This window comes from Tachypleus tridentatus, chromosome 12 (genome assembly GCF_004210375.1).
Source record: "Tachypleus tridentatus isolate NWPU-2018 chromosome 12, ASM421037v1, whole genome shotgun sequence".
Classification (NCBI taxonomy): Eukaryota; Metazoa; Arthropoda; class Merostomata; order Xiphosura; family Limulidae; genus Tachypleus; species Tachypleus tridentatus.
Window position 1 is genome coordinate 71,812,616 of NC_134836.1, and position 25,661 is coordinate 71,838,276.

The 25,661-nt window shown below is 31.7% G+C and overlaps 1 protein-coding gene across 3 annotated transcripts in view; it reads left to right on the forward strand.

The window, feature by feature from the left end:
* The window catches only part of bchs (WD repeat and FYVE domain containing 3 bchs), a 130,197-nt gene that overhangs the window by 81,040 nt on the left and 23,496 nt on the right, over positions 1-25,661 (forward strand). For 2 of the 3 annotated variants that reach the window (XM_076469929.1, XM_076469930.1), the window contains exons 42-57: positions 1,036-1,227; positions 1,883-1,981; positions 2,665-2,742; positions 4,244-4,376; positions 6,118-6,206; positions 7,380-7,545; positions 8,637-8,809; positions 10,657-10,805; positions 14,289-14,345; positions 15,224-15,284; positions 15,636-15,721; positions 16,099-16,182; positions 19,605-19,659; positions 21,162-21,281; positions 22,443-22,560; positions 24,808-24,914. In XM_076469929.1, coding sequence (XP_076326044.1) covers positions 1,036-1,227; positions 1,883-1,981; positions 2,665-2,742; positions 4,244-4,376; positions 6,118-6,206; positions 7,380-7,545; positions 8,637-8,809; positions 10,657-10,805; positions 14,289-14,345; positions 15,224-15,284; positions 15,636-15,721; positions 16,099-16,182; positions 19,605-19,659; positions 21,162-21,281; positions 22,443-22,560; positions 24,808-24,914 — 1,767 coding nt within the window. The remainder of the gene's footprint in view (positions 1-1,035; positions 1,228-1,882; positions 1,982-2,664; positions 2,743-4,243; positions 4,377-6,117; positions 6,207-7,379; positions 7,546-8,636; positions 8,810-10,656; positions 10,806-14,288; positions 14,346-15,223; positions 15,285-15,635; positions 15,722-16,098; positions 16,183-19,604; positions 19,660-21,161; positions 21,282-22,442; positions 22,561-24,807; positions 24,915-25,661) is intronic. The other variant, XM_076469931.1, reaches the window with a different exon arrangement.

The following is a 25,661-nucleotide window of genomic DNA, read 5'->3' on the forward strand; positions in this document are numbered from 1 at the left end:
GTCATTGACACCATTTTTCTTAATGTTTTGTGTTTATACATGTAATCTTTAAACAGTTATATGTCATAGCTCATCAGGTTGGATGGGGTAATCACAACCTTGTTCCACAGATTTCTCGATGTTTATGCTTCTTGATTTTAAACCGTTTCCAAATGTGGTTACTATTTCAAGCATTGAAGCATTGTAACATAATGGTCAATCCAACTATATTGGATGGTGGTGTGATTGGCTAGATTCCCTGTAGTCTAATGCTTTATGATTAGCAATGGCTAGTGTAGGTAACCTTTGAGTAGCTTGCCACAATGTTCTACAAAGAAATCCACATTTCATAGAGATAAGTGTACTTATCAGAACAAATTAAATTTTTTTATTGAAGATTGCCATTTGACTATAATCTTTACCCTAAACTTTCATAGTAAAAATGGTTCAAACAGTGCAGAAAAGAAAAAACCCAAAAAACCCCATCCTCAACAGTTCTGGAGAAGTTGGTATATATGAGAGGATGGTAGAGTGGCCAACAAAAGAACACCACGTAGTTTGTTTTTATCTTGTAAACAAAACGATCTAGAAACTTCTGCTAATTAAGTGAATGGTAGAGGACAGATGTGTATGAGGTTTACAAAGATCCTTTCTTTGAGGAAGAGATGAACTTAAGGAAATTGGATAAAAATGTAAGATGTTAATATAAACTTAAATAATGTGAAGAGAAAATCATCTTACCATTTTAAAACATGTTCAACTGTTGTAAAAATGTTCTGGTAAACTGTTGGTCAAAATCAACTCTGTTGAATAGAGTACAGGATACTGAAGAAAAGGGCATTATGAAACCTTAATGTCCTTTATAAAACAACTTCAGGTGTACGTGAAGGTTGGAAGCTAAAAAAGTTGTAATTGTCTTGGGATTTAATTTGAAATATATTGAAAGTTTTCTTTAGAATTTAGGATATTACTCTGCTTTCACTGATTATATCTGCTGATATCATTTTTAGGAATATTCTTTTGAATATCTCACACGTCATTTGTTTCTGCATAAAGGTACTAGAAGAACTATTTAAGACTTCACTAAGCAGTATTCACCCAGCTCAAGACCCTGGAATGCCTCCACCACTTCATAGTCTGTGGGATAGTCTTCACGAACAGGCCAGTAAACTGTGGCTTATCTTTCTTGATGGAGAGCGGAAATCTGGCTATAGGGAGGCATGGCAGCTGCAGTCTCAACTTCAGAATGTTGGTATTGTTTGGTCTCTTTGTGATTTGGGTTTTTAATTGTATTGAACACTGACTTAGTGTTAATTTTCACCATTAACTTTAGTCCTAATTTTGAAGGTGATAGTATATCTTAAGGTACCATAATATTGGTGAAATGAACAGACCTAAATTTTAAATTTGGCTTAACCAGTATTGTTCCAAAATCTGAAGTTAAAGTTGATTTGACAGAATTTTATTCTTGTTATTTGAAATTTTCCCTTTAAAAGGAAAGCACATTAGTGAAATGTAAGTGTGTTGTACTGAAGTGTTCATGAAAGAATTTTGCCTTGAGTAATTTGGAGTAGTTTTATTATATTGATAGGCTTTTAAGGTGTGTAACTACTTAGGCTTAAAACCATATGTGTAAACACTGTACTACTAGGAATACATACAAGCTTTCAGTAAACTTTAGGAAAATGTTGTGGTGCCTAATGGTTGAATGAAGACTACATTATCCAGAAATGGTCAGAGAATCACTTAAAAAATAAATGTGATATAAGCAACCTGTGCAAAGTAATGTGGCAATAAGTGACAGTTTGAAACAAGAAAAACAAAATTGACTGAGATACTCCAGTATCAAATATAAATACTGTTTTAATACCTGAAAACAAGTCAAACATAATTATTCTTATAGCGACTACAGAAAGTTACTGGAGGTTTGAGTCGCTTAGCCAGCCGTAAAATAAAGAAAGAACATTCCCCCCGAGTTGCAACCACAAAAATGTCTCTCAAGGTAAGCTTGTATATCATTGATGTTAATAGATTTCAATTCAGAACAAAGTAGTGTAAATAAACAAATTTATATATTATAAATTGATCTATAAAATACTTTCCTTCAAAATTCATCATTATAATAACAAACATTTAACACAATTGTGGTTACTAGATCACTCCCAAAAACTGGGTTTAAAAATAAAACACTGATGGCAAAGAAGAAAAAAACTTTTTACAGTGAACTTGACTCACTTGGTTAATTGTTACATTTTTACCAAATAACAGAAAGAAAAACCATTGAAAAAGAGCCATATTTGATGAATGCTCCTTGTATTATATGCTATCTCCCACTTTCTTACTTTACAAACTCCTCTTTCTCTGTGTTGGAATAGATGAAGAAACTGCTTCTCCCTAAAGTTCAGTTTGCTTTATTCTCTGATATATTATCAACAGTACTGGTATCAAATACTGCTTCACAAGTTTTCTTATGTTTTAGAAGGTAATAGGTGTGACAATGAACAGGTGATGTGAGTGTTGCTAAATAATGTTTTAGGCTTAACTAATTTTAAGTTGTCTGACTTGCAGTGTAGATTTTTACTTCTTCAGTTATTTGTTTTTCTTGTTAAGGGTTGCCTGACTCGTGCTGTTTAATTTACTTATTTAGAGTACAGACTTTTACTTATTCAGTTACTTGTTTTTCAGGAAGCTCACTTATGGACCTTTTCACACATATCCATAGTACGGGACTTGGTGGAACTTCATCTAAAACACAGGCAACAGGTGAATAAAATATCTTAATATTTATTTCAAACTTAATACAATACTTCTTCAAAGACAGACATTGATAAAGTCACATTTAAGAAAGATGTTAGATAAGCTAATGTTGTAATAAATATGTAAATAAGTTTTATTGTTACTGAAAGGTACACTGGTTAGTTTTTTCTGTACTGATGCCGTGCTATTCAAAGGATACTGAATAGGTGATTATACATGAAGCAAATGACTAGTCTTAATGCATTTTGTAAGCATATTCATTCTTTTTTATGTTAACTGAATTAGTGGAAGTGCATACATTTTAAATATTTATAATTGATTTTATTAATTTTTTTATATTAATTAGTTTTCATTTTTAGCTTAGTACGTGCAGTTAGGACTAACACAAGTCTCCAAAGTTGGTTGAACTTAATGGAATATTACTGAGGCTAGGTGTGACAGTGTAAATTACCATGCTGATGATTTATATCTTTTTTTTTTATTTCTTTGCATATTCGTAGAAAGATATATTAAGTTATTTGGTTTGATCAAAAGTTAATAATAATTGCATGGACAAAAGAGTGAATGTAAAAGCATTAACATTTCACAATCTGCAAAGATTTAAAATGTATTGAAATGCATTTAAACACATTTGCCACTAGGTGAACATATTGGTAAAAATAACAATCACAGCATTCTTGTTATTAAAACAGATTTTATTCCAAACTAAAAGATTTCTTGTGAATTGAGATAAGCTGATAACTGGAAATAAAAATGACTTCTTTCATAATTGCTAGACAAAATGCATAGTCAAGCTAGGAACATGTAAACTTGCAGCTATGTTAGATCTGTTGTGCACAAGATACATAACTGCACTAGAAACTAAAACTTTTCTGGTTTCATCTGGTGGATCTTGTACAAATGTAGTTAAAAGTATTTTCATCAATGAATGTGACAACAAATAGTAATAAACATGAAATAAAAAATGGTAAACTGAAATAGCTCTTGTGTTGTAGACTTGCTTGTTCCTTGTGAAATAGGTTTTGTATTTTATTATCATTTTAAACAATGCTTTTCTTGTACTGTAAAGGTAAATTTTGTGTTGTTCTAAAGTTACAAGAAACACAAACTTATGAAATTTTTGTTTTCTTGAACTTCAGAGTCATACAATTTGTGTGAAATGGAATTATAATATGTTATTAGTAATTGTTTTATTTAAATAGACTGCTTGATGTTAAGCAAAAAAAGTTTACACAATTGATTGTCTGTGCTCTACTGCTGTGGTATCAAAACCAAATGTTTAGAGTTATAAGCCTTCTAAATTATCTGAACAACTGAAGGGGCTTTAGCAGGCTTCCTTAAGTAAGAACAGCTGTTCTTGTGTTTCTTTATAGCTTCTTTACATATGATTTGGTCACCAATAACCAATGCTAGACAAGTAAGGCTGTTATAAATAACTTATGGGTTTGTGTTTTGTGCATTAATTTAAAAACAGTTTTAAGTTTATTTTGATGTTTCTGTGGTTTAGAGCCAGCAACATTTACAGAAGGATGTATTTGAAGAGTGGCTTTTGGTTGAGAGTGAGCTAACTCGAGAACGTGGCTTGTGGGGGCCACCAGTCCCTTCTCGACTTGATAAGTGGAAGTTGGACATGACAGAAGGTATGTAGTATACTTTATTGTATTATGTGTCTATACATATTGTTGAAAGCTCAACATAATACATATTTTGTCATGCATTCAAAAATAAACTGTAAATACAGAAACAGTTTTGTGTGTTTTTCTGGATGTTTAAATAATAATAATATAGGTCTTCATACATGTTTCTATTTTAACATATTCTTTTTTTTAATTACATTTCTCTCCAGTGAGTGTTTTCCTATTTTGTTTTTTTCACTTCTGTAGTAATTTGTTTCACTTTAAAGAAAAAAAAAGTTTAGTTTGTGAATTATTTTAGACTTTTCTTCCACACTGCAGTTGATTTTTTCATACTTTTTAGTAAAAACTATTAAAACACCTACATATTTTTGTCATGATTTTTTTATTCCAAAGGAAAATTATTTTGCTTTTGTTTTAAATACAGATATCTGTCAGGAAAATGAACATGAACACACACACACAAAATCAGAATTTCCCAGACCTCTGTTAATTTTTGGTTTTTTGGTCTCACAGTATTTTCTTTGAGTCTATCTTAAAGGTTCTAAGGGTGATATCATGGCAGAAATACTCTTATAAGCATATGCAACTTTTCAAAAATACTCATAAGCATATGTGACCTTTCAGAAATAATCATAAGCATATGTAACCTTTCAGAAATACTCATAAGCATATGTAACCTTTCAGAAATACTCATAAGCATATGTAACCTTTCAGAAATACTCATAAGCATATGTAACCTCTCAGAAATACTCATAAGCATATGTAACCTCTCAGAAATACTCATAAGCATATGTAACCTCTCAGAAATACTCATAAGCATATGTAACCTCTCAGAAATACTCATAAGCATATGTAACCTCTCAGAAATACTCATAAGCATATGTAACCTCTCAGAAATACTCATAAGCATATGTAACCTTTCAGAAATACTCATAAGCATATGTAACCTTTCAGAAATACTCATAAGCATATGTAACCTCTCAGAAATACTCATAAGCATATGTGAACTTTCAGAAATACTCGGAAGAGCATATGGCATTCCGAAAATACTCGTAAGCACATATGGCATTCCGAAAATACTTGTAAGCACATATGACATTCCGAAAATACTCGTAAGCTCATGAGACCTTTTGAAAATACTCGTAAGCTCATGAGACCTTTCAGAAATACTCGTAAGCTCATGAGACCTTTCAGAAATACTCGTAAGCTCATGAGACCTTTCAGAAATACTCTTATAAGCACATGTGACCTTTCCACTAATGAAGGAGCAGGACATTATTTCCTTAATTCTTGATATCTGAATTGTAATAATTATAGTGATAATAATAATAAGCAATAATTATTGTGTTCTTTATAGAATAAATTACATTAAAGAATTTAAATTAAATAACTAGAATTCATAAAATGTTGTTTGTTTTTTTTACTAGAATGGTGCTTTTTTATATTCAAAATATCCCACTGATCATAAGACTTATTGTAACCAAAATGTAATATATACCTAGCATTCATTTTCTGTTATATTTTGGTGATCAAGTTTCTGGGATGCATGGGGTCTAGTGGCTTTTAGTATGAGCCTTACAAGTTTGTAGTCTGTTTTAAAGATATATGAATAAAATTTAGGTTCATGATATATTTATTAGTGAATATGTTGTGTGTACTTCTATTTCAATACATTAATATATGTTAGGTACTTTCAATCATAGCAGTGTAAAGCAGCAGTCATAATGTTTTTATTTGGTTACAGGCCCCTTTAGAATGAGGAAAAAAATGGTTCCAAATGAGCAGTTTTATGCAAATTATATGTATCGGCCAGAATTGGAAAATGGTGAAAATGTATGTATTCTTGTGTTTTATTAATAAATGAATGGCAATCATTACTGTTCAATTTTGCTTCACTCATGTTCTTAGACTTGTGTTCCTAGTTCACTCTAAGAAATATGATAAGTAATTTATATTTGTTTATTATTTATTTGTCTACCTCTGAGAATGATTATTCATCGAAACTGAGGTGTTTATCTTCAAAGAAAACCATGCTGTGTATGGGAACTGCTAAATTTAATGTGTTAAAAGTTTAATGGAAAGAAGCACTTGTATCTGGCTTTTTAATTTACTTGCCTTTACCTATTAATTCTAAAATTGTTTCACTGAAGTGTTTATCAAAGAAATTAATGACTTTTAATCATATTTGTGGAAGTGTAAGATAAAATATCACTTAGTTCTAATGGTATAATCCTTATCTTTTGTTGTATTGTTTGTGTAAAATCTTGTAACAATGACAAGCATTGCAGTGGTAACAGTGACAAGTGTTGCTGTGTTACTCTATATACTTTACAATTTCAGTGTTTAAAATATTTTGGTACGAACAAAAATAAAATTCATTTGCTTGTTTATCAGATTTCTTACAAAACTACACAAAAGCTGTCTGAGCTTTTTGAAGAGACAGATTGAAATAAAGATAGCTTGAACACCATCCACCACATAGAATAAGTTTTTAAGCTAGCATTTGGTTCTAGAATTAATTTTTAATATGGAAAATTCATCAATTTTGACTTACTTTTGTAAAACACAATTTGTGTAAATAATTCACTTGTCTTGTTGCTTTAATAAAGATAAAGTGTATGAGATGTTGTGAACTTGTGTTTCCAGTATAAAACTTTAAATAACTGTAACTTGCTTATTTTAAAATTGTTCACTTAATGTAGTGTATATAGATGATAAATGAAACCCTTGGCACTTGGTGAAATTCCATAATTACATAATTGAGGGAAAAACAGACACTTGTATGCTTCACAATTACTTCAGATATTAATTATTTATTTATTATTGATAAATGAAGTACTTATGAAATGAACAACTGTTTTTGTTTTTCTTCTCAGTTCTGTAATGTAGTATAAATATGTGCATTAATTATAGATTTTGAAATTTGTTTAGCAGAACTTTTATCTGTGTATAATAGAGCTGATAGGTTTGGAGTTATGTACTTATGTTGTACATCTTTCTTAACAGAAAAGCCTGAAGTATAAACTTCCTACAAGTTTTGACAGCAAAGAATATTTTAATCGTTGGAGGCCTCAGTACCTTGTTGAACAAGAAGACACAAAATCTGACCTGAACAGCATTGCTTCTGAAGAACTAGTTATCGAAACAGAGGTTGCTGAGGAAAGGGAAGTTGGTATGTTGTGTGAGAAGTTGTGGTTGACTTTGAGAAAAGTACTTGCAACTAGGCTGTGGAGTGTTTGCTCCCAGACAGTACATTTTCATGTAATTGCGTTTACAACATGAATATTTATTAATCATTAATACTTGAAACTGTTTGCACTTGGTGAAACTATCCTTGTGGAATTGAGGAAAACAGACTGAAGTACATTTCACAAATTTTTCATTACAAAAGTGGTTCCACTAGTCAACTTGGTGATGCCTTTACTAGTGAAACCAAGGTTCTAATCAGTGAAATCTTTGGGTAACATAAGTTTTCTTTGCTTGTTGGTTTTTCAATTTATTATTAATTGTAATAGTTTCAAAGCTATGTCTGTTTAGTATCCATGTCATTAGTAAGTTATAGCATTTTATTTTATATACATGTACTAGAGTATTTCATTCAAAAGACTGCAGTAGTCATGTCTTGAAATGAAAAAAATCTACTGTTTTAGGTGCATGAATTAAGTGAATTGGTGTGAAGTTTATGTTCAAAGAACTTCAGGTTGAAATAATTAAATTTTATGATAAAGAAGACTATATAGTTAACATAGAGAAGTTCTTGATATGTTATCAATGAAGCCACTGTTGTGTTATCAAGTGAAGCTGTTATGTTGTACTAAGTGTCAAAAAGTGACATTTTAGTTGTACTTGCTGGAATGTGTATGCAGTATTTGAGATATTATAGATAATTACTGAAAATGCATAGTTTTGTGTGAAACTATTCTGTAAACGTTTTACTGTTTGAAACAATTTCTGATTTATTTGTATTTTATTTAAATGTGATTTTTTCCCAGTGTGTATGACAAGCTCTCTTATATTGATATATCAAACTTTTGCCATGTGAAAGTTTAGCTTTCATAGTAGGCACACTTGTATTAAAAAAAAATGTACTTGTTGCACACTGATATAAATAGTGAAATAATAGCTAATAAGCTTGTATTTGTGTGATTTGAGATGAATTGTAAAAAAATGAATACTTTTTTGATTTTTAAGTAATATTACATTTATTTAATGTAATTGTGTGTGTGTGCATGCACTTGCGTAATGTTCAGTTTGATTGTTTAGGGTTTCTCGGTCTTCGTATGGCCCATCTTCTTCCAAGGCCACCAGCAAATCGCAGTTTTAGTGAAAATGAGGAAGAACAGGAACCAGTGGATTTAGGGCCAGAAGGATCTGCTGAGCAGGAAGAAACTCCTGATAGTCAGAGTGTTTTAAGGTTATTGGAGGAAGGAGAAAAGGTTTGTTTGTTTTTTCAACTAAGTTTATTAATAAAAGAAATGACATTAAAGGCAATTAAGAATTTATTGTATAATAGAAAATATAGTAAAGAAAATCAAGTAACATATGAACAATGATTTTTTGTGATGGAATTTTACAGAATAGGATATTGTACAGAAGAAGACATACATGTTACACAGTGGATTAAAGAGTAATTTTATTTTATTTTAAATCTGTCAAAAAATTTAAGTGATTTGTTTTAAGGAAAATGTTTTGTGTATTTGTTTTTCAGTTATTTATTAATTTTAATAGTTTCAAGGCTATGTCTGTTTTAGGGTCCACATCATTAGTAAGTTATAGTATTTTATTTTATGTACATATACTAGAGTATTTCATTGGAAAGACTGCAGTAATCATGTCTTGAAAGAAGAATCTGCTGTTTTAGATGCATGAATAAAGTGAATTGTTGTGCAGTTTATGTTCAAAGAATTTAAAGTTGAAATAAATGAATTTTATGGTCAAGAAAACTAAACAGCTAACCTATAGATTTTATTCTAAATCTACTAAGAAATTTAAGTAATTTGTTTTAAGGAAAATATTTTTTGTTCCTATTCTGTTTTTTGCAGCCTGTTATTCAATTATTATTTCTCTTCCCTGTCCTAAGCTATTTGGAAAATGTGAAATAATTCTTTTAACTTCGTCCAGTCTTTCTTTGATAGATTGTTCAGGCAGAGTATTCATGATAAAACTTAGTAGAATGGATGGCAACTCCCTGTTGTAGAGACACAAGTCTTCCACCTTTTGAAATGTTGTCCTCTACACTTTTTTTCTCCACAACAGGCAGTTGCTGTCCATTCTACAAAGTTTCATTCATCCAGTCTTGTTTTATCTTCTTCAAATTTTAGTAATTGTTGAATCATTTATTTTGTTTGTTTGCTTTTTGAAAGAAAATATTATTTGGATTTGGATTATTAATTTTTTTTCTTATTGAAAATTTTCAAAATATTAAATATTTTGTTTTCTACAAGTTGCTGATGTAGATTTAAAGATTATTGTATTTAATTAATTAATTATTACAGTATATTTCTGTTAAGTAATACAAGTTGCATACTATCTCATACAAAACTCTTAAGTAAAACCTAAGTTTAAAGTGAAATTAACATAAATACACCAATATAAGTATGAAACAACTAAAATGTGAGATGGAATGCATTAAGTCATTGGGTATTAATTGTTGGATTTTAGAAGATACAGAATTATAGGACTTGTAGTGATACTTGTATACCTTTGGTTTAAAGATGTGTTTATCATTGTAGCTGTGTAGTTTTGTGCTGAGACAGTAAATGAGTACAGTGCTAAAAAAATCCTTCAAACTTTGTTTCTTCAAATTTTACTAAGAAATTTTATTTTCAGGTAAAGATTATTTTTTCCTTCTGGTTGGTTCACTAGTAAACTGAAGGACATTAAAACACTAATAGTTGGATTTTATTCCCTTAATAGGCACAGCACAAGCAAACAATATAAAGCTTTTTTTTTTTTTTAACAGTTTCTCACAACAAAATTCTGGAACACAGAAATATATAGAGAAACTGTTCAAAATGCACACATTTTTTTGTGTTTATACAAGACAGAATTTAGTATTTCAGGCACTTGGGTTAAATATTCTCACTGTGAGAATGGAAACAAAATCAAGAAATTGGTTAAATCCTCCCAGGTCTGGAAGTGATTAAGTTGTTTATATAAATTTTCTTAAAATTGAAATCATTCCCACTGTTTATCCACAATTTTACTATAAATATAAATCGGTTTCTTTTCATGATAAATTTGTATAAAGACTATATAGTTGTGATCTTTTCTGTCATTGTAGATCAGTTACATGTTTCGCTGTGCAAGAATACAAGGCTTAGACACCAGTGAAGGTCTTCTCTTATTTGGCAAAGAACACTTTTATGTAGTTGATGGGTTTACCTTGCTTAAGACACGTGAGATCAGAGACATCGCTACACTACCTGCTAAGTATGTTGTTCAGTTTTCTTTTACAGATATACAACCTGTAATTTGTCTTACGTTAAACTCTTACAATAACATGATATGTTTCACAAATATTTCTCTGCCTTTTTAAAAACATTACTGTACAGTTTAGTGGTTGAAAATTAAGAAACTAAGTGTGAACAAAATTATAACCAGAATTAACTGCTAAAATTTGGGTTTCGATATCCATGGTGAGCAAAGCACTGATAGCCTTTGTGTAACTTTCTACTTAATTCCAAATAACCAGTCACCAGAATTACACAGTTCTGGTTAAGAATGGTTATAAACCCCAGTTTGTTTTTGAATCTTGATCTTAGATTTCATTAAGTTAAACGATTTTCCAGTAATTTTATCTCTCACAAGTAAATTTAGATAAGAGTAAGTTTTTACAGTGGAGAACTACAGTTTATGTGTATGGTGTTTGTAATGCCCACTCATCACAAATCATTGTCAGGATAGAATTTTAAAAGCATGCAATATTTATAGCATCAATTTTTATCTACTTTTCACAGGATATTGTGTTTACAGCTGAAAGTTAGAATATCCTTAAACCAGTGGCTCTTAACCTTGTTGGAGGTACTGAACCCCGGAAGTTTCGTACTTGCATTCACTGAACCTTTCGTAATTGGAAAAATAAAATATGATTTTTTTCAAATTCAAAACATAAGTAGATATTTTATTAGTGCACAAAATAAACCATACATCAGTTGCACACAATATCACTGTTCAAAGAACAAAACCAACAAAACATGAAATTCACACAAACAAAAACATAACTCAATGAATATTTACTACAAATCAATGTGGCTTTTGCTGTTGGCTTTCAGAGACAAGTTCAGAAATGTGCGGCTTCACCTTGGCAAGTGCCATTGTCATATCATTTTCGCAACAAAGTCTGTTCCTTTACTTTGTTTTTATGTCTACCATCCCCGAAAAGGATTGCTCGCAAAGATACGATGTAACAAACGGTATGAGTATCTCAAGGGCTTTCTTAGCAATAAGAGGGTACGCTACAATTTGGTGTCACCAAAACGTTGAGAGCGTTGTTGTTGTGAAAAGTTGCTGTTGAACCTGGCTCTGCTGAAGTTCAATGATTTCGTCGAAGTATTCATCATTGACATTTGCTGCCACAACACTAAACGTGAACGGCTGTCTCACCCATGCTGGATATGACTCTCTGGTTGGGAAGTATCCGTTGAGAGACTTTTCGAGCTCATCTAAGTGCATGACAATTGCTTGCTTCTGTTCCCCGGGTACAGAAATGTCTCCGATTTCAGACACATCTTTGATCTTACTTACACAGTCATCCAGCAGGGGAAAGTTTGAGAAGTTATCATTCTCTGTTCGTCATTTCCATAACGGTAGCTTTTTTTTAATAGCCTTCAGGTTTTCTTCCGCTTCGATGATGTTGACTCCACCACCCTGCATCTGTTGATTGAGATGATTGAGAGCATTAAAGATATCGACCATGTACACCAAAATGAGAGTGAACTCAGATTTTTCGAAGCAATCTGCATGACAATGTTGGTGCTCTCTTGCAAAAACAGGGCTAATTCCACACACATGGCAAAAACACGATTCAGCACCTTTCCCCGGGATAAACACCAAATGTCAGAATGGTACAGAAGTGCCTCGAATTCAGAGCCCATTTCATTACACAGCTCTTTGAAGGTGTGGTGCTTCAGGGCACTATGGTGAACAAAGTTCACACATTCCACTACAATTTTTAATACTTTTGTCAGTTTTGAAGCCAAGGTTTTCGTTGCCAACACATGCCTGTGCAGAACACAGTGCATTACAATGATGTGTGGTGCATCGGCTTTCACCAGTGCATTAAAACCAGAGTTTCATCCCAGCATGACTGGAGCTCCTTCCGAACAAACTGCAGAAACCATATCCCACGAAAGATCGTTGTCTCTGAAGAAGTCATCCACAAGTTTCTTCACGTCAGCTGCCTTAGTTGTTGTTGTAAGAGGCTTACAAAATAAAAAATCTTTTATCTCATCGTTCTTCACATAGTGCATGAATACAACAAGCTGGTTTAGATTGAAAACGTCGGTGGTTTCCTTGAGTTGAAAGCTGAATTTTGCTGGGCTTGAAATCAGATGTCATCGCTCATGTCATCTATTCTGCTGCTGATGGTGTCATTTGAAAGAGGAATTTGGGATAACTTATTTTCAGCAGCTTTTCCCAGCATGATATTTGCCATCTTCAACGCATCTGGTTTTATGAGTGATTCACCAATGGTGTGTGGTTTGCCTTGCTTTGTGATCAAGTACGCAACTTCATTCGATTCTGTGAGGATCAGTTTGTCGATGGGTACAAAGCCGAGAACAGGCAAAGTAGCCTTTTCATCGAATCTGGCTCTTTACCTTGAATTCAGCAAGTGTTGTGTTCTTGTATTTCCCATCTCCATGCAGCTTTAGGGAGTGTTCTCTTAGTTTTGCTGGTGCTAGATTAGAATTGCTCAACTTGGCATTGCAAATCATGCATTGAGGATGCTGACTTTCATTATGTTCCGTTATACACATGAATCTGTATTGTACATATTTGTTCGACCACTTTTCTGTTTTTGCTCGACATAGTTAGTATAAAGGGATTGAAAGATTAGGAAAAAAAGTCACAAATGATGCACGATTACTACAGTTACAAGTCAACTGCTAAGTGCACAAAGTTCCCTGCAGCACAGATATTAAGGCCAAGTGATGTGATGTGATCAGCTGCAGCCAATGATGGCCAAGTGGAGCATGATGTCACGAATCATACGAGTGGGTTCAAAGGAAAGGACACACACACAGTGTCCTTTCACAGGTCTATATAATTGACCTTCGCTGAACCCTGAGACTGACTCACCGAACTCCTGGGGTTCGATTGAACCCAGGGTAAGAACCACTGCCTTAAACCATTCTAACTCAGTGACATGTCACAAATCCAAGTTTTCAAATATTTTGAGCGAATGGTAGTGTTCTTCTTTTGGATGTTGGGTATTTTAATGAAGGATCATTAAAATGAGATTCCAAGGGCTTATTTTATTGAATATCATAGTGTTGTTTGTTGAAGAAAAATGTATTGATGTTTTAATGATAATGTAGAGACTTCTTGGAGATACAAAACAAAGAAAACGATGAAGCAAATATACTGGTGGGAAATGGGAAAAATTGTAAAAAATCTATTTTGAAATTAATTTTTCTTGTCTATTGATTATGTTTATCTTAACAATTTTAACTCATTAAAAATATTTTTACAAGCTCTTTTTTTCTTAAATGTATATTAATGTTCTTAATAACCTTATCTAAGTTTACGACTTAATTAATTACTTCATATTTCATTTTTAATCAATGTCCTTGTATGAACAGATTTTAATACAAAATGGGAAAGTTTTGAATGTGTGTTAAGTAATGTTTACAGTCTTCTTTATTTGAGGCTGCTTCTGAAATGATAAATAAAAATGATATTTTATTTATTTAGCATGCATGACCCAATAATTCCAAGTACATCTCCTCATACAAAGCACCAGAAACGTTTGTAAGTGGATGATAAATTATTTTTCACTTCTTTCCACTTTAAAAAAAATATTTGTGGGCTTGCTTAGGATAAGTCTCCAAGTAGCATAAAATAATAACAAAAAAACAGTTTAGTTATTAACACATTATAAATACTGTACTTAGTAATTTATATGTGGTTCAATTTATATTGTACAAAGCATTCTTCAATTTTTTTGGGTCATCCCTTTATTTCCACAGTAGTTTCTACTATCATATTGTAGCTATTTTTTCTTTTATTGTAAATTAGTTATTTACATCTTTTTTAGTAATACCAAAATTTTAATTCTACAAACTAGGTTTTTTTGATATTCTATTCTGCTTTTTTCTAATCTTTAACATTTTTTCTCTCAGCTTATTTTCAATGATTTTACAAATTCATATCTTTTTGAAATAGTTAAACAGTAGACACTAATTTATTTACTTTACATAATCTGCTAATTGTTAATTATCCTGAGGAGAAAGTTGTAAATAAATTACAAAGTAGATTGACCGACATGACCAGGTGGGTTAAGGCATTTGACTCGTAATCTGAGGGTCGCGGGTTCAAATCCCTGTCACACCAAACCTGCTCGCTCTTTCAGCCATGAGAGCATTATAAAGTTATGGTCAATTTGTTGGTAAAAGAGTAGCCCAAGAGTTAGCAGTGGGTGGTGATGACTAGCTAGCTGCCTTCCCTCTAGTCTTACACTGCAAAATTAGGGATGGCTAGCTTAGATAGCCCTCGTGTAGCTTTGTGCGAATTTCAAAAAACAAAGAAGAATGCAAGAAGTAAAAATTTTGGAAGAAAACATTGAAATGAAATTGTAAAATAAGTTAGTTTTAAAGAAAAATTATAGTTTTAACTGTCTGGTTCTTTAGGTGCAGTAAGTTTGCTTATGAAGATATTAAAGAAGTACACAAACGAAGATATTTACTTCAGGTGAGGAGATTTTTAAAAAATTACTGCCATGAAAGTTTTTTTTAATTTTTTACAATTCAACATTTCTATTTGGTTTGGAACCCTAATGACATACAGTTATAAATACTAGTAATCCTTATTTTTTTCCCATGTTATTCCTTTACATTTTTAATTGAGAACATAACTGTTCATAGTAATTTTGACAAATACTTTTGAGTTTATTGCAAATAAAGATGTTTTTGACATGATATATGTTTGTTTAAGAACTGAAATGAAGTTGGTGTTTGTTTAAAAATGTTTATAGAGTTTACAAAAAAATTATGAGATTTGGTATTGAGTTCATTTAAAAATGATAGTAATTTTGGTTTGCAGCCAATTGCTCTTGAAGTATTTTCGGCAGATGGAAGAAATCACCTTTTAGCATTTCCTCGAAAAGTGAGAAACAAAGTGTATGCAAGGTATGACTTTTGCTTTCCTCATCCCTCTGGTGAGAAAACACCAAAATGTTAACCATAATACTTCATAAGTGTGAGATTAGTTAAAAATAATGCTCAGTTGTGATGTCTTCTTCATCAGGAGAAAGAAAATTAAATGGAAGAGAAGTATTACTATAAGTATTACTTATAGAAAGTGGTATATTGAAGTATACTTACATCCACATACAAGTAATACTCCATGTCATTACTTATACAAAGTGGTATATTGAAGTACATGTACATCCACATACAAGTAATACCGTGTCATTACTTATACAAAGTGGTATATTGAAGTACATGTGCATCCACATACAAGTAGTACTGTGTGATTACACACTAATTTTTTGCTAATATTTTAGGTTCATGACTGTAGCTACTTCAATTACTGACAGTGCCCAAGACTCTTTAGCAGGACAAAGGAGAGGGGCTAGCGTAGAATCCAGGTAAATGCAGCTTTAATTTTGTGTTGGATGAAATATTTTATTTTCAAACATCTTGTGACTTTGTATTCTAAAAATGACTGGTATTAAAACTTTTAAATGAAGTACAGAACAACATTTTGACCCTCTTAGGTTATCTTCAGGTTAACAAAGAGTTTACAAACTGTCTGTTATGAACAATGACCAAAGATGTTCATTATGTTGTTCTGCATATTATTCTGTATTTTATTTCAATTAAAGTTTTGATACCCATACCAATTGTTATTAGAATACATTTTTACTTCACATGGGTTTCTCATCATGATGAACCTGGTAACTTTGACACATGATTTAATATCTTTGCATTTCCTCTGTAATTAAATTCATACATCTGAATCTTAAAGTTTGAAACACTTTAGGACAAAAAAGCAAAAGTTTGTATAGACTAAATAAACCAGATTTGAATAAGATTGCATTGTATTGTTTTTTTATTTAGTTGATGTGTTAAAACTGTATCTTAGAAGTTAAAGTAATGTTCCATACTTGTATCATTACTCAAATAGTGTCTGTAGCTAATGACGTCTTAAACTTTTCAGTGTGAATATAACTTTAGTTTTTATTAATTCTTAAATCTGAATACATTAGGAGTTATGACAATATTGAAATGTTAATGAAAACAGTGAATGAAATTGTAACAAAATGCAAATATTATAGAGTTGTTCCTTCCATTTTGTTGAAAATTAAATACGTTAGAGTAGTAGGTAAAAAGAAATAGGCTGAAATCAATAAGAATTAAAGACGAAAGAAAACTGTGGAACTGATTCTTTTAAGAACAAGTAATTTTAAATAACTGTTAAAGATGAAGGAAAGAAGAAAAAATTGTCATCTTAAAATGAAAACTACATATAATATGTACATTCACTCTTTTTTCAATGTTTTCTTTGTTTTTATTACTAATTACACTGCACAACAAAGTTTTTGCTTCTTGAACACTGTTGAGTGTTCCTTATATATTTTTGGCTGCTGATTACAAAAATCACATCCAAATTTGCCCATCACGTACCATTTCATCAAAATTTTCAGTTTTGTCATGTTTTTTTTTTATATTTGTGTCCAAAAATTTTCGTTTGTGTAAGAGACCTATGAACAATGTTTTGTGCAGTTTGGACATGTCCAGGCTTGAAATCAGGCCAGGTTGGAAGTTGTTCTGTGGAAGTATGCAGCCTGGGCAGGCTGGAGCCAGCTTGACACTGTCTCAGCAGGCTTACATACACAGATGCTGCTCATTAGATTAATATAGACCTTATAGTTGTGTACGTATTGTTTCAGAATATAGCATTGCCTCAGTAGCACTGTAACAAGTAAGTTAGATGTTATAGACATTTTACAGGATGATTGGTGTCTGTCAGTATGTCTCGTCAAGTGTCATAATAGCTGCGATACATGCTGCTATATTTGTGGCGAGTATTTGCTTGTTCATCTAAGATGCTCAGTGACTGCTCTTTTAAAGAAAGCATGACATCTGTACTTCGGCTGTAAAATTGGTGATTTAGACTAATTGGTCACTAATATGTGACGCCTCATATTTGTTGTGCGACACATGCTGTCTGTCTGAGGGCTTGGCTCAGAGGCACTCAAAAGACAATGCCATTTGCTGTCCCGATGATATGGCGAGAACAGAAAGACCATGTGATGGACTGTTACTTCTGTTTGACTAATGTATCTGGTTTCTCTGCCAAAAACAAGAAGTCAGTTGAATACCTTAATCTGCCTTTAGCAATGAGACCCATGCCACATGATGATAGTCTTCCAATTCCAGAACCACCAGAGGAATGGGTCTTGGACAAACAAGATAAAGAAACTGCAATGCAGGGAACTGGCAGTGACATTGCTCCTCAGGCGATCCACATCTCATAACACAGATGGAATTAAACGAGCTGGTCAGAGATTTGGGTCTGTCAAAAGCAAAAGCCGAGTTGCTGGGTTTGAGACTGCAGGAATGGTGTTTGCTTTCACCAGGTAGGAAAATTTCTGTTTTTTGAAGTCGCCAAGATGATATAACCAAATTCTTTACACAAGTTGACAGTCTCTGTTTCTGTGTTAACATCAAAGAATTGTTCTCTGCTTTAGGTTGTGATCTTGACCCACAAGAGTGGCGTCTCTTTATTGATTCATCAATGTCTCAAAGTCTCAAAGCTGTTCTGTTACACAATGACAAAGTTCACCCTTCAATACCTGTTGGCTATACAGCACACATGAAAGAAACCTACGAGAACATGGAAATGTTGCTGAAGCACATCCAGTACAACAAGTACAACTGGAATATCTATGGAGATCTGAAAGTCGTTGCTCTGTTACTGGGACTGCAGCTTGGCTATACAAAGTACTGTTGTTTTATCTGTGAATGAGACAGTTGTGCCAAAGAGTCACATTATTCTAGACAGAGCTAGCCACTCTGTAAAAAATTGGTTTCAAGACAGTAAAATGTGGCGCATGAACCACTTGTTGACCTGGCAAAGATTTTTTTGCCTCCTCTTCACATAAAAGTGGGACTTGTGAAGAATTTCGTGAAAGCAATGAACAAAGAAGGTGAAGGTTTTTGTTATTTAAGACAGATATTCCCAAGAATAACTGATGCTGAGATCAAAGAGGGCATTTTTGTTATGAGTGACAAGTGGTTCAAAGATCTGTTTGTTGGGCTGGAAAAGATTGCCTGGAAAGCATTCAAAGACATTGTTGACAATTTTCTTGGCAATTATACAGCCCCACATTACATTCAGCTGGTAGACAAACTTTTCAAAGCATGTAAAACAATGAAGTGCAATGTGCCACTCAAGATTCATTTCCTCCACTCACACTTGGACTTCTTTCCTGCAAATCTCAGTGCTGTCAGTGACAAACATGGTAAAAGGTTTCACCAGGACATTGCTACAATGGAAAAACGATATCAGGGCAACTGGAATCCGTCAATGCTTGCTAACTACTGTTGGATACTGCAACGTGATGCACCAGACATTGAATACAAACGAAAATCAGTAGCAAAACACTTTTAGTTATGTTGAACTTAATAGCTTATTAGAAACATAAACGCAATTAAATATGTTATTGCCGGTAAACAGTTAACTGTCTATTTCTCTGAGTTCTGCATGATGAAGCAAAACCAAAACTATATTTGTGCATACCCACCAGGTATCTGTCACAATCATCAAAAACTTTCAGGAAGCAAAATTTTCAAAAAAATTGTTATGCAGTGTTATTTGTTTGCATTTGCTTTGTATTTGGTGTTGGTCAGTTTCAACTGTAATTTCTTTTATGGCAAATTAGTATAATTTGAGAGATGTAAACTTTGAAACCATGATGTAGTTTTTGAGAAGACACCAATTCTAATGCTGATTACAATTTACATTTTTTTAAAGTTATAATTATCTAATAACTCTATTTCACAGTGCTAATTTGCTGAGCAGTTTAATTGGAGAAACATCTGTTACTCAGCGTTGGGTGGTAAGTTAGTTTTTGGCTTATTGTGGCACTGTGAATGTAGTAGCTTTAAAAATAACTAAAGATTGTGGTGTGTGGTATTGCTGTTATAACAGAAAAAGTCTTTAAGTGTGTTGGGAATTGCCACTGTAGGTAATTTTGTATGTTAGACATGCATGACATGTCACAGTACACAATACTTGTTTTTAATTTACAATTTGATGGATGTTCAAAAAATGCAACTTGCAAATGCCAACTAGTAATTTATAGCAATAAAACAGGGTTTTTTCAACTCTTAATATCTTTTAAAAATGTCAAATAAACACAGTTTTGCCTAGTAGCTGTAAGCTCTCAATGTTTTGGAATACACACACACACACACACACACACATTGTTTCTGATGATGTAATTTTTACTGTACATCTTTGCCACTATTGCTTATGTGACCTAATTTATTCTTGTATGTATTACACTATGTAACACAAATTTTGTTCCTGGTTAGTATTTGTTATTTCTTAATTGCTTATGTTGTAAAAGTACAGAAAATGGCCATTATTCCAATCAAACTTTGCTTTTGTGATCTGGATAATGAAATTTAGAAATTAACCTATTTTCTATGTAAAAATGAGCAAATTTGCACATTTTTATTTACATAAGGTCTGAATAAAACAACATATGAATCAAGATTTACAGTATTTATACTAAAGTTATACAAAAATGTTTAGAAGTTTGTAGTTTTTCGAGATTTGCGACTGTAATGTAAATCACTTTCATGTATCAGCCCCCAAATACAGTCTCTCATCATGTTTTCGTTATACACTCCCAGGTCACAAAAACAAAGTTTGAAGAGAAAAATAAGTTTTTCCATTTACTTTAGGCATAAGCAATTGGGAAATAACACTTTCTGCCCAGGAACAAAAAAAAGTAAAAATTTTGTAACATAATGTAATCATAAAAGAACTTGTCTGTGGGTCTTTGTGTGTGTGAGTATTATAAGTAAGTATCAGTGGAGTATGTTTTCTCATGATGCAGATGGTACTTTCTTAACTTTACATGCTGTAACACATATAGTACTGGATATTTGTGTGTGTAGTTGTTTTCTTTTCATTCTGTGGTACTGAAACATTGAATGGTAAGATATATGACAGTCACTTTCCATATTTCACTTGAGCAATTACAAATGACAATTAGATAGCACTATTTTACCTCCAGACAGTTATTAAAGCCACTAAATGGCACTATTTTAAGTTGAAACTAATGTATACTAATGACCATTGGAAAAAAAATCACTCTGCCTGCAGATAAAACACATTCATGATTTTTTTTTATGTATCATGATTTTCTGGACACCTACTATTTTGGATTTATTACCACTCGTAGGAAAAATAATTTGTAATTGTTTTGTATTTTTTGTGAAAGCCTAAAGCTAATAATTCTTTTATTTATTTTTTTTCACCAAGTATATGTAAAAAAAATTACATACAAATATTACATCGTAATAAGGGACTTTTTTTTTATTTTTCCAGCGTGGAGAAATCACCAATTTTCAGTATCTCATGCACCTGAACACCTTAGCTGGTCGTTCATACAATGATCTTATGCAGTACCCTGTATTTCCTTGGGTGTTGGCAGACTATGAATCTGAGGTATGTACCAAATAACAGTAGTTTTTTTAGGTTGATTAAGGTGGACCATAAGTTATTAGTTATGTGTATAACCATTACTATAATCTTGAATATACTACAATGTTTATAGGTATAGTTTGGAAATGTGAACTTGATATTACTAGTATACACAATATTATTGTATAATAAGAGGTTGCTGAGTCAACCTTTTCAAAGATGTCTAGTATTTCTTCATCTCAAATAATCTTATATTCAAACATAAAAGAAACTAAGAATAAAGTTTCACTATAATTTTCAACAATGAGTGTTACTTATATTTTAAAACCAATCCAATGGTATGCCGAGCACCGCTTTTTAAAGTCTTGAATGTATTTCAAGCTCAGTTACCTAGGTTGATTATAAACACCTGGATCTCAGAAAATGTTAAGGTATCTTTAGACTGAGTAGTGGTATTTCTTTTGTATTTATTTACCCATTAAAAGTGTGTGAATATTCAGAAACTCAAACTGTTGTAAGTTGTAATAGGATATCTTGTGGGAGTTGGAAATACCATATTGATTCAATTAGAGGGTGATCTTGAATATAAGGTAACTGCCATTTTCAGAAACCATGGGAAAGAAAAACAACTGTCATAATATCTTTTTTTAGGCCCATAAATTCAGCACTATAATTGAACAACCTTCAGGTTAATTAATTGCAAGAATTAATAACCATAAAAATACAACTAGCATTCATGCATAGACAGATGCTATCTGAACATCCAGTAGTGTGATAGGCTAGAGTAGGGAAAAAGGGCCTCTTGTTGGTGGCAGTTATAAAGCAACAATGAATTTAACTGCCATATTACCAATAAAAACTGTTGTGGTCAGTCTAATGTGGTAACTGTTACAGTCAATTTAATGTGGTATGCTGTTGATTTTATTGTGACATTTGATATTCCTTAATTACAATGCTTTCCCAGCTGCTTAAGGTCAGTTGAATTTTACCATTACAAAATGTAGGTTTTATGTTTTAAAAGTTGGTTCTTGTATTTACTAAAAATGAGGCAAAAGGTTATTTGAGTAGTTCTCAGTTAATGTATGCATGATTTCAGGAAAACACTGGTTCAAGAAGTCTCAATATGAAATTATTTTTATCATTTGAGTTAATATATGAATATTTTTATTATATTTACCTTAATAGGAACTGGATTTGCATAACAGCAAGACATTCAGAGATTTTTCTAAGCCAATGGGAGCACAGACACCTGATAGGCTCGAGCAGTTCAAGAAACGATACAGAGAATGGGATGATCCTCATGGTGAGGTTATTTAAATAAATCTATTATGATGTTTTATTAACATATTTTAGAGTTATTTTCATGAGTTTTATGCTTTTATTAAGTCATATAAACTATTAAAATTGTTTTTTTTATTCATAGATGTCACAGGATATGCATAATGTTTTTAAAATGTGTCTGTATACCTAACTTTTGAAGTAAAGTATTTGTATATGAAAAATTTAATTGTTTCTTTGACTAACAAAACCAAATCATAAGTGTTGTCATAAGCTGTTAGGTTCTCTGAAGGACATTCTAGAAAACAATTCAAATTACTTCAATAAGAAATTGCTCTTGTTACAATTAACTCAAGAACAACGTTTAGGCACACCTGTAGTGAAGGACAATTTCAAAAAGTCACCAAACATAATCAGCATAACCATTTTGTTGTTGTACTGGTTTAGTAGCTTCAAAGAAGGAAGTATTGTGCTAAGCTGTTTCCTTGAAACTTGTGTAGTGTAAGAGAATTCAGACTGTGTATTGGGATCCATCGCTTGGAACTATATGTCCATTAATCTTTAGATTAATGAGCTGTGTCTTAATGTTAGGGTTGTCAGTTTCCTCACATTCAGAAAATACCATAGCCTGAAAAATGTTAGCAAAGATACTGTGTAAGTATTTCATCATTTTAACCCTTTTGCGACGAGTCAGAGGTCAAAGACTATGTCATCTCATTTTTTGACTTACATTCAAAATTATATTGAACTACAATTTTATAAATTTATGTCAATAAGTTTGGAATAGAATTGTAGATTATAATCAAACTTTGTTATATATGATTTAATTTGTTAACTTAAAGTAAATATTAAAAGAACACACCTACATGTAGATTTCAGTGAGTCACATGGTATGTTGAATGCAGTAATGTTTAAAATTAGATGTTTGTGATGTCAGAATATTTGAAAGGTTCCTCATATACACTTACTTCAATATATGGCATGTTAATTACCAATTGATGGCTTAGAATGTCCTCTGAGAGGTTTTCTCACACATTTTATTCTGTTATTTTGAAGTAAGATTTCAAGAAGGTAGGTTGCTCAAAGTTTCATATTTTTTAAACCTAAATATGACTTGTTTATTAAGCTTAATAAATTATAATAGAATTGTATGGTATCAGTATAGTTATTAGATGTATTGATTATTTGACTATATATATAATAAACCTGAACAAAATTGTATTTCATATCCTCCACGTTTAAAAGTTGAAAAGTCTTAGTAACCATTGTTCAGTAGCAACTGAGTTTTAAAGTCATAACTACAGGAGATAATTGTTTGCTTTACTTTTTTATTTATTGTTTCATATTTTAGAAAAATAAATTTAGTAATTTATTTCTATGTAGTAATAACCTATGTACATGTATATATTGTATAATAATTGAAATGTGACTTGCATTACAAAATATTAGTACACTAAAAGACAGCTGAGACAGGGAAGGCTAAATGTCAGTTTTATATTACTGGCCATTGTGACCTGAGTACACATGCACTGTATCACTTCAAGTTATGTAATGTTAGCTAGGCATGACTGGAAGGTCAATATAATAAAAATAAATTTACAGCATTATGAGACTTAAATCACTTAGACTAACCATTTGTATTTTTGTATTGTGATATGTTGTCATTTTAGCACAAGAAAAGCATAATTTATATTTATTATCTAATGTTTTTAGGTTTGTCGAATGGCACACCCAACATAGTTAGGGTATAGAAAATAACATAAGATATAGTCTTATTGAAAATGAATGTTTGAAATGTATTTAGGAGGTTTTAGAGATTATGCAAATATTTGAGATTTTTGGAACGAAGAATGGCTAATTTAATCATAACATGAAATCACCTTGCACTCAAACTAGCAATGAAACAGTCTTGATGTTTTCACAAACAAATCTTACATAAAAATATTTCATTAAAAATCTGATTTTTTGAGTGTACAAACAAATTGTAACTTTTGCTAAAAGTTTACCAGGTTTTATGAAGTTACACCTGTTTTATCAAAAGTTATATTGCAAATACTTAATGTGTGCAAATGTGTAGACGAACCTGTGTATATCATATTGAGCCCATTACAAAAGTGTTAATGGTTTTTAAAATTGGAATGAGGGTTATTTTATATATTTAGTTTTTTCCCTTGCTTGTTTTGTGAAATTCACTGTTCATGATATACTTCATCAATGTTTGCTTCATGGCGAACAAAACTGACGTGAATTGTACAACTTGTTTTTATACCAGGTGAAACACCACCTTATCATTATGGGACTTTCTACTCATCTGCTATGATTGTAGCTTCCTATCTACTTCGAATGGAACCGTTCACTCAGCATTTCCTTAGGCTTCAGGTATGATTCAGTGTACTCATAAGGTCATTGTTTGACCTTTTGAAGAAAAGTTCTTAATCATATAGTAAATAGTGGCCACATTTTGATATCAGGTTTACATATTTTAATTTTCTTGTTTTGTTTTGTTTCCAACACTGGTTTTAACCTTTTTTTTATTTAATTTCTTCATCATTTCATATCCTTTTAAATATATCAAATTAAGTTATGCTCACACAGCCCTAAAACCTGTATTTCTTGGCATTCTCCTTATTTGTAGCAACTTTCATTGTTACTAATGGGTCTAATACTTGTGATTAAAATGACTTATACTGTATATGTTTTCACATTTCTATTAATTTATCCATTTTGTATTCAAAATGAGTGGTATGTAAAAATATAATTTTTGATAGGTATTTTGTTTACCAAAAGATTGCAATTCAAAAGGTTTTCCTTCAACACCAGAACTTGTTAATTAGGCTGGGTAATAAGAAACAAAAGATTATTTGAAGTGTTATTTACATATGTAGTTCAATGTTTACAAAGTTGAGCTTAGCACCTGCAGTATGTCAGCTTTTAGTATTTATGCTATAACCTTCATTATTATCAGTACACTTTACAACCATATAATGATTTACTTGTATTATAAGTAGGTTATTTAACCCTCATGGAAGTTTACTTTCTTCTTCTCTTAGTATTATAGTACACATCATTTCTAGCTAAATGTTCTGGTACTGTATATATATTTTTATGTAGTCAATAGACATAAGT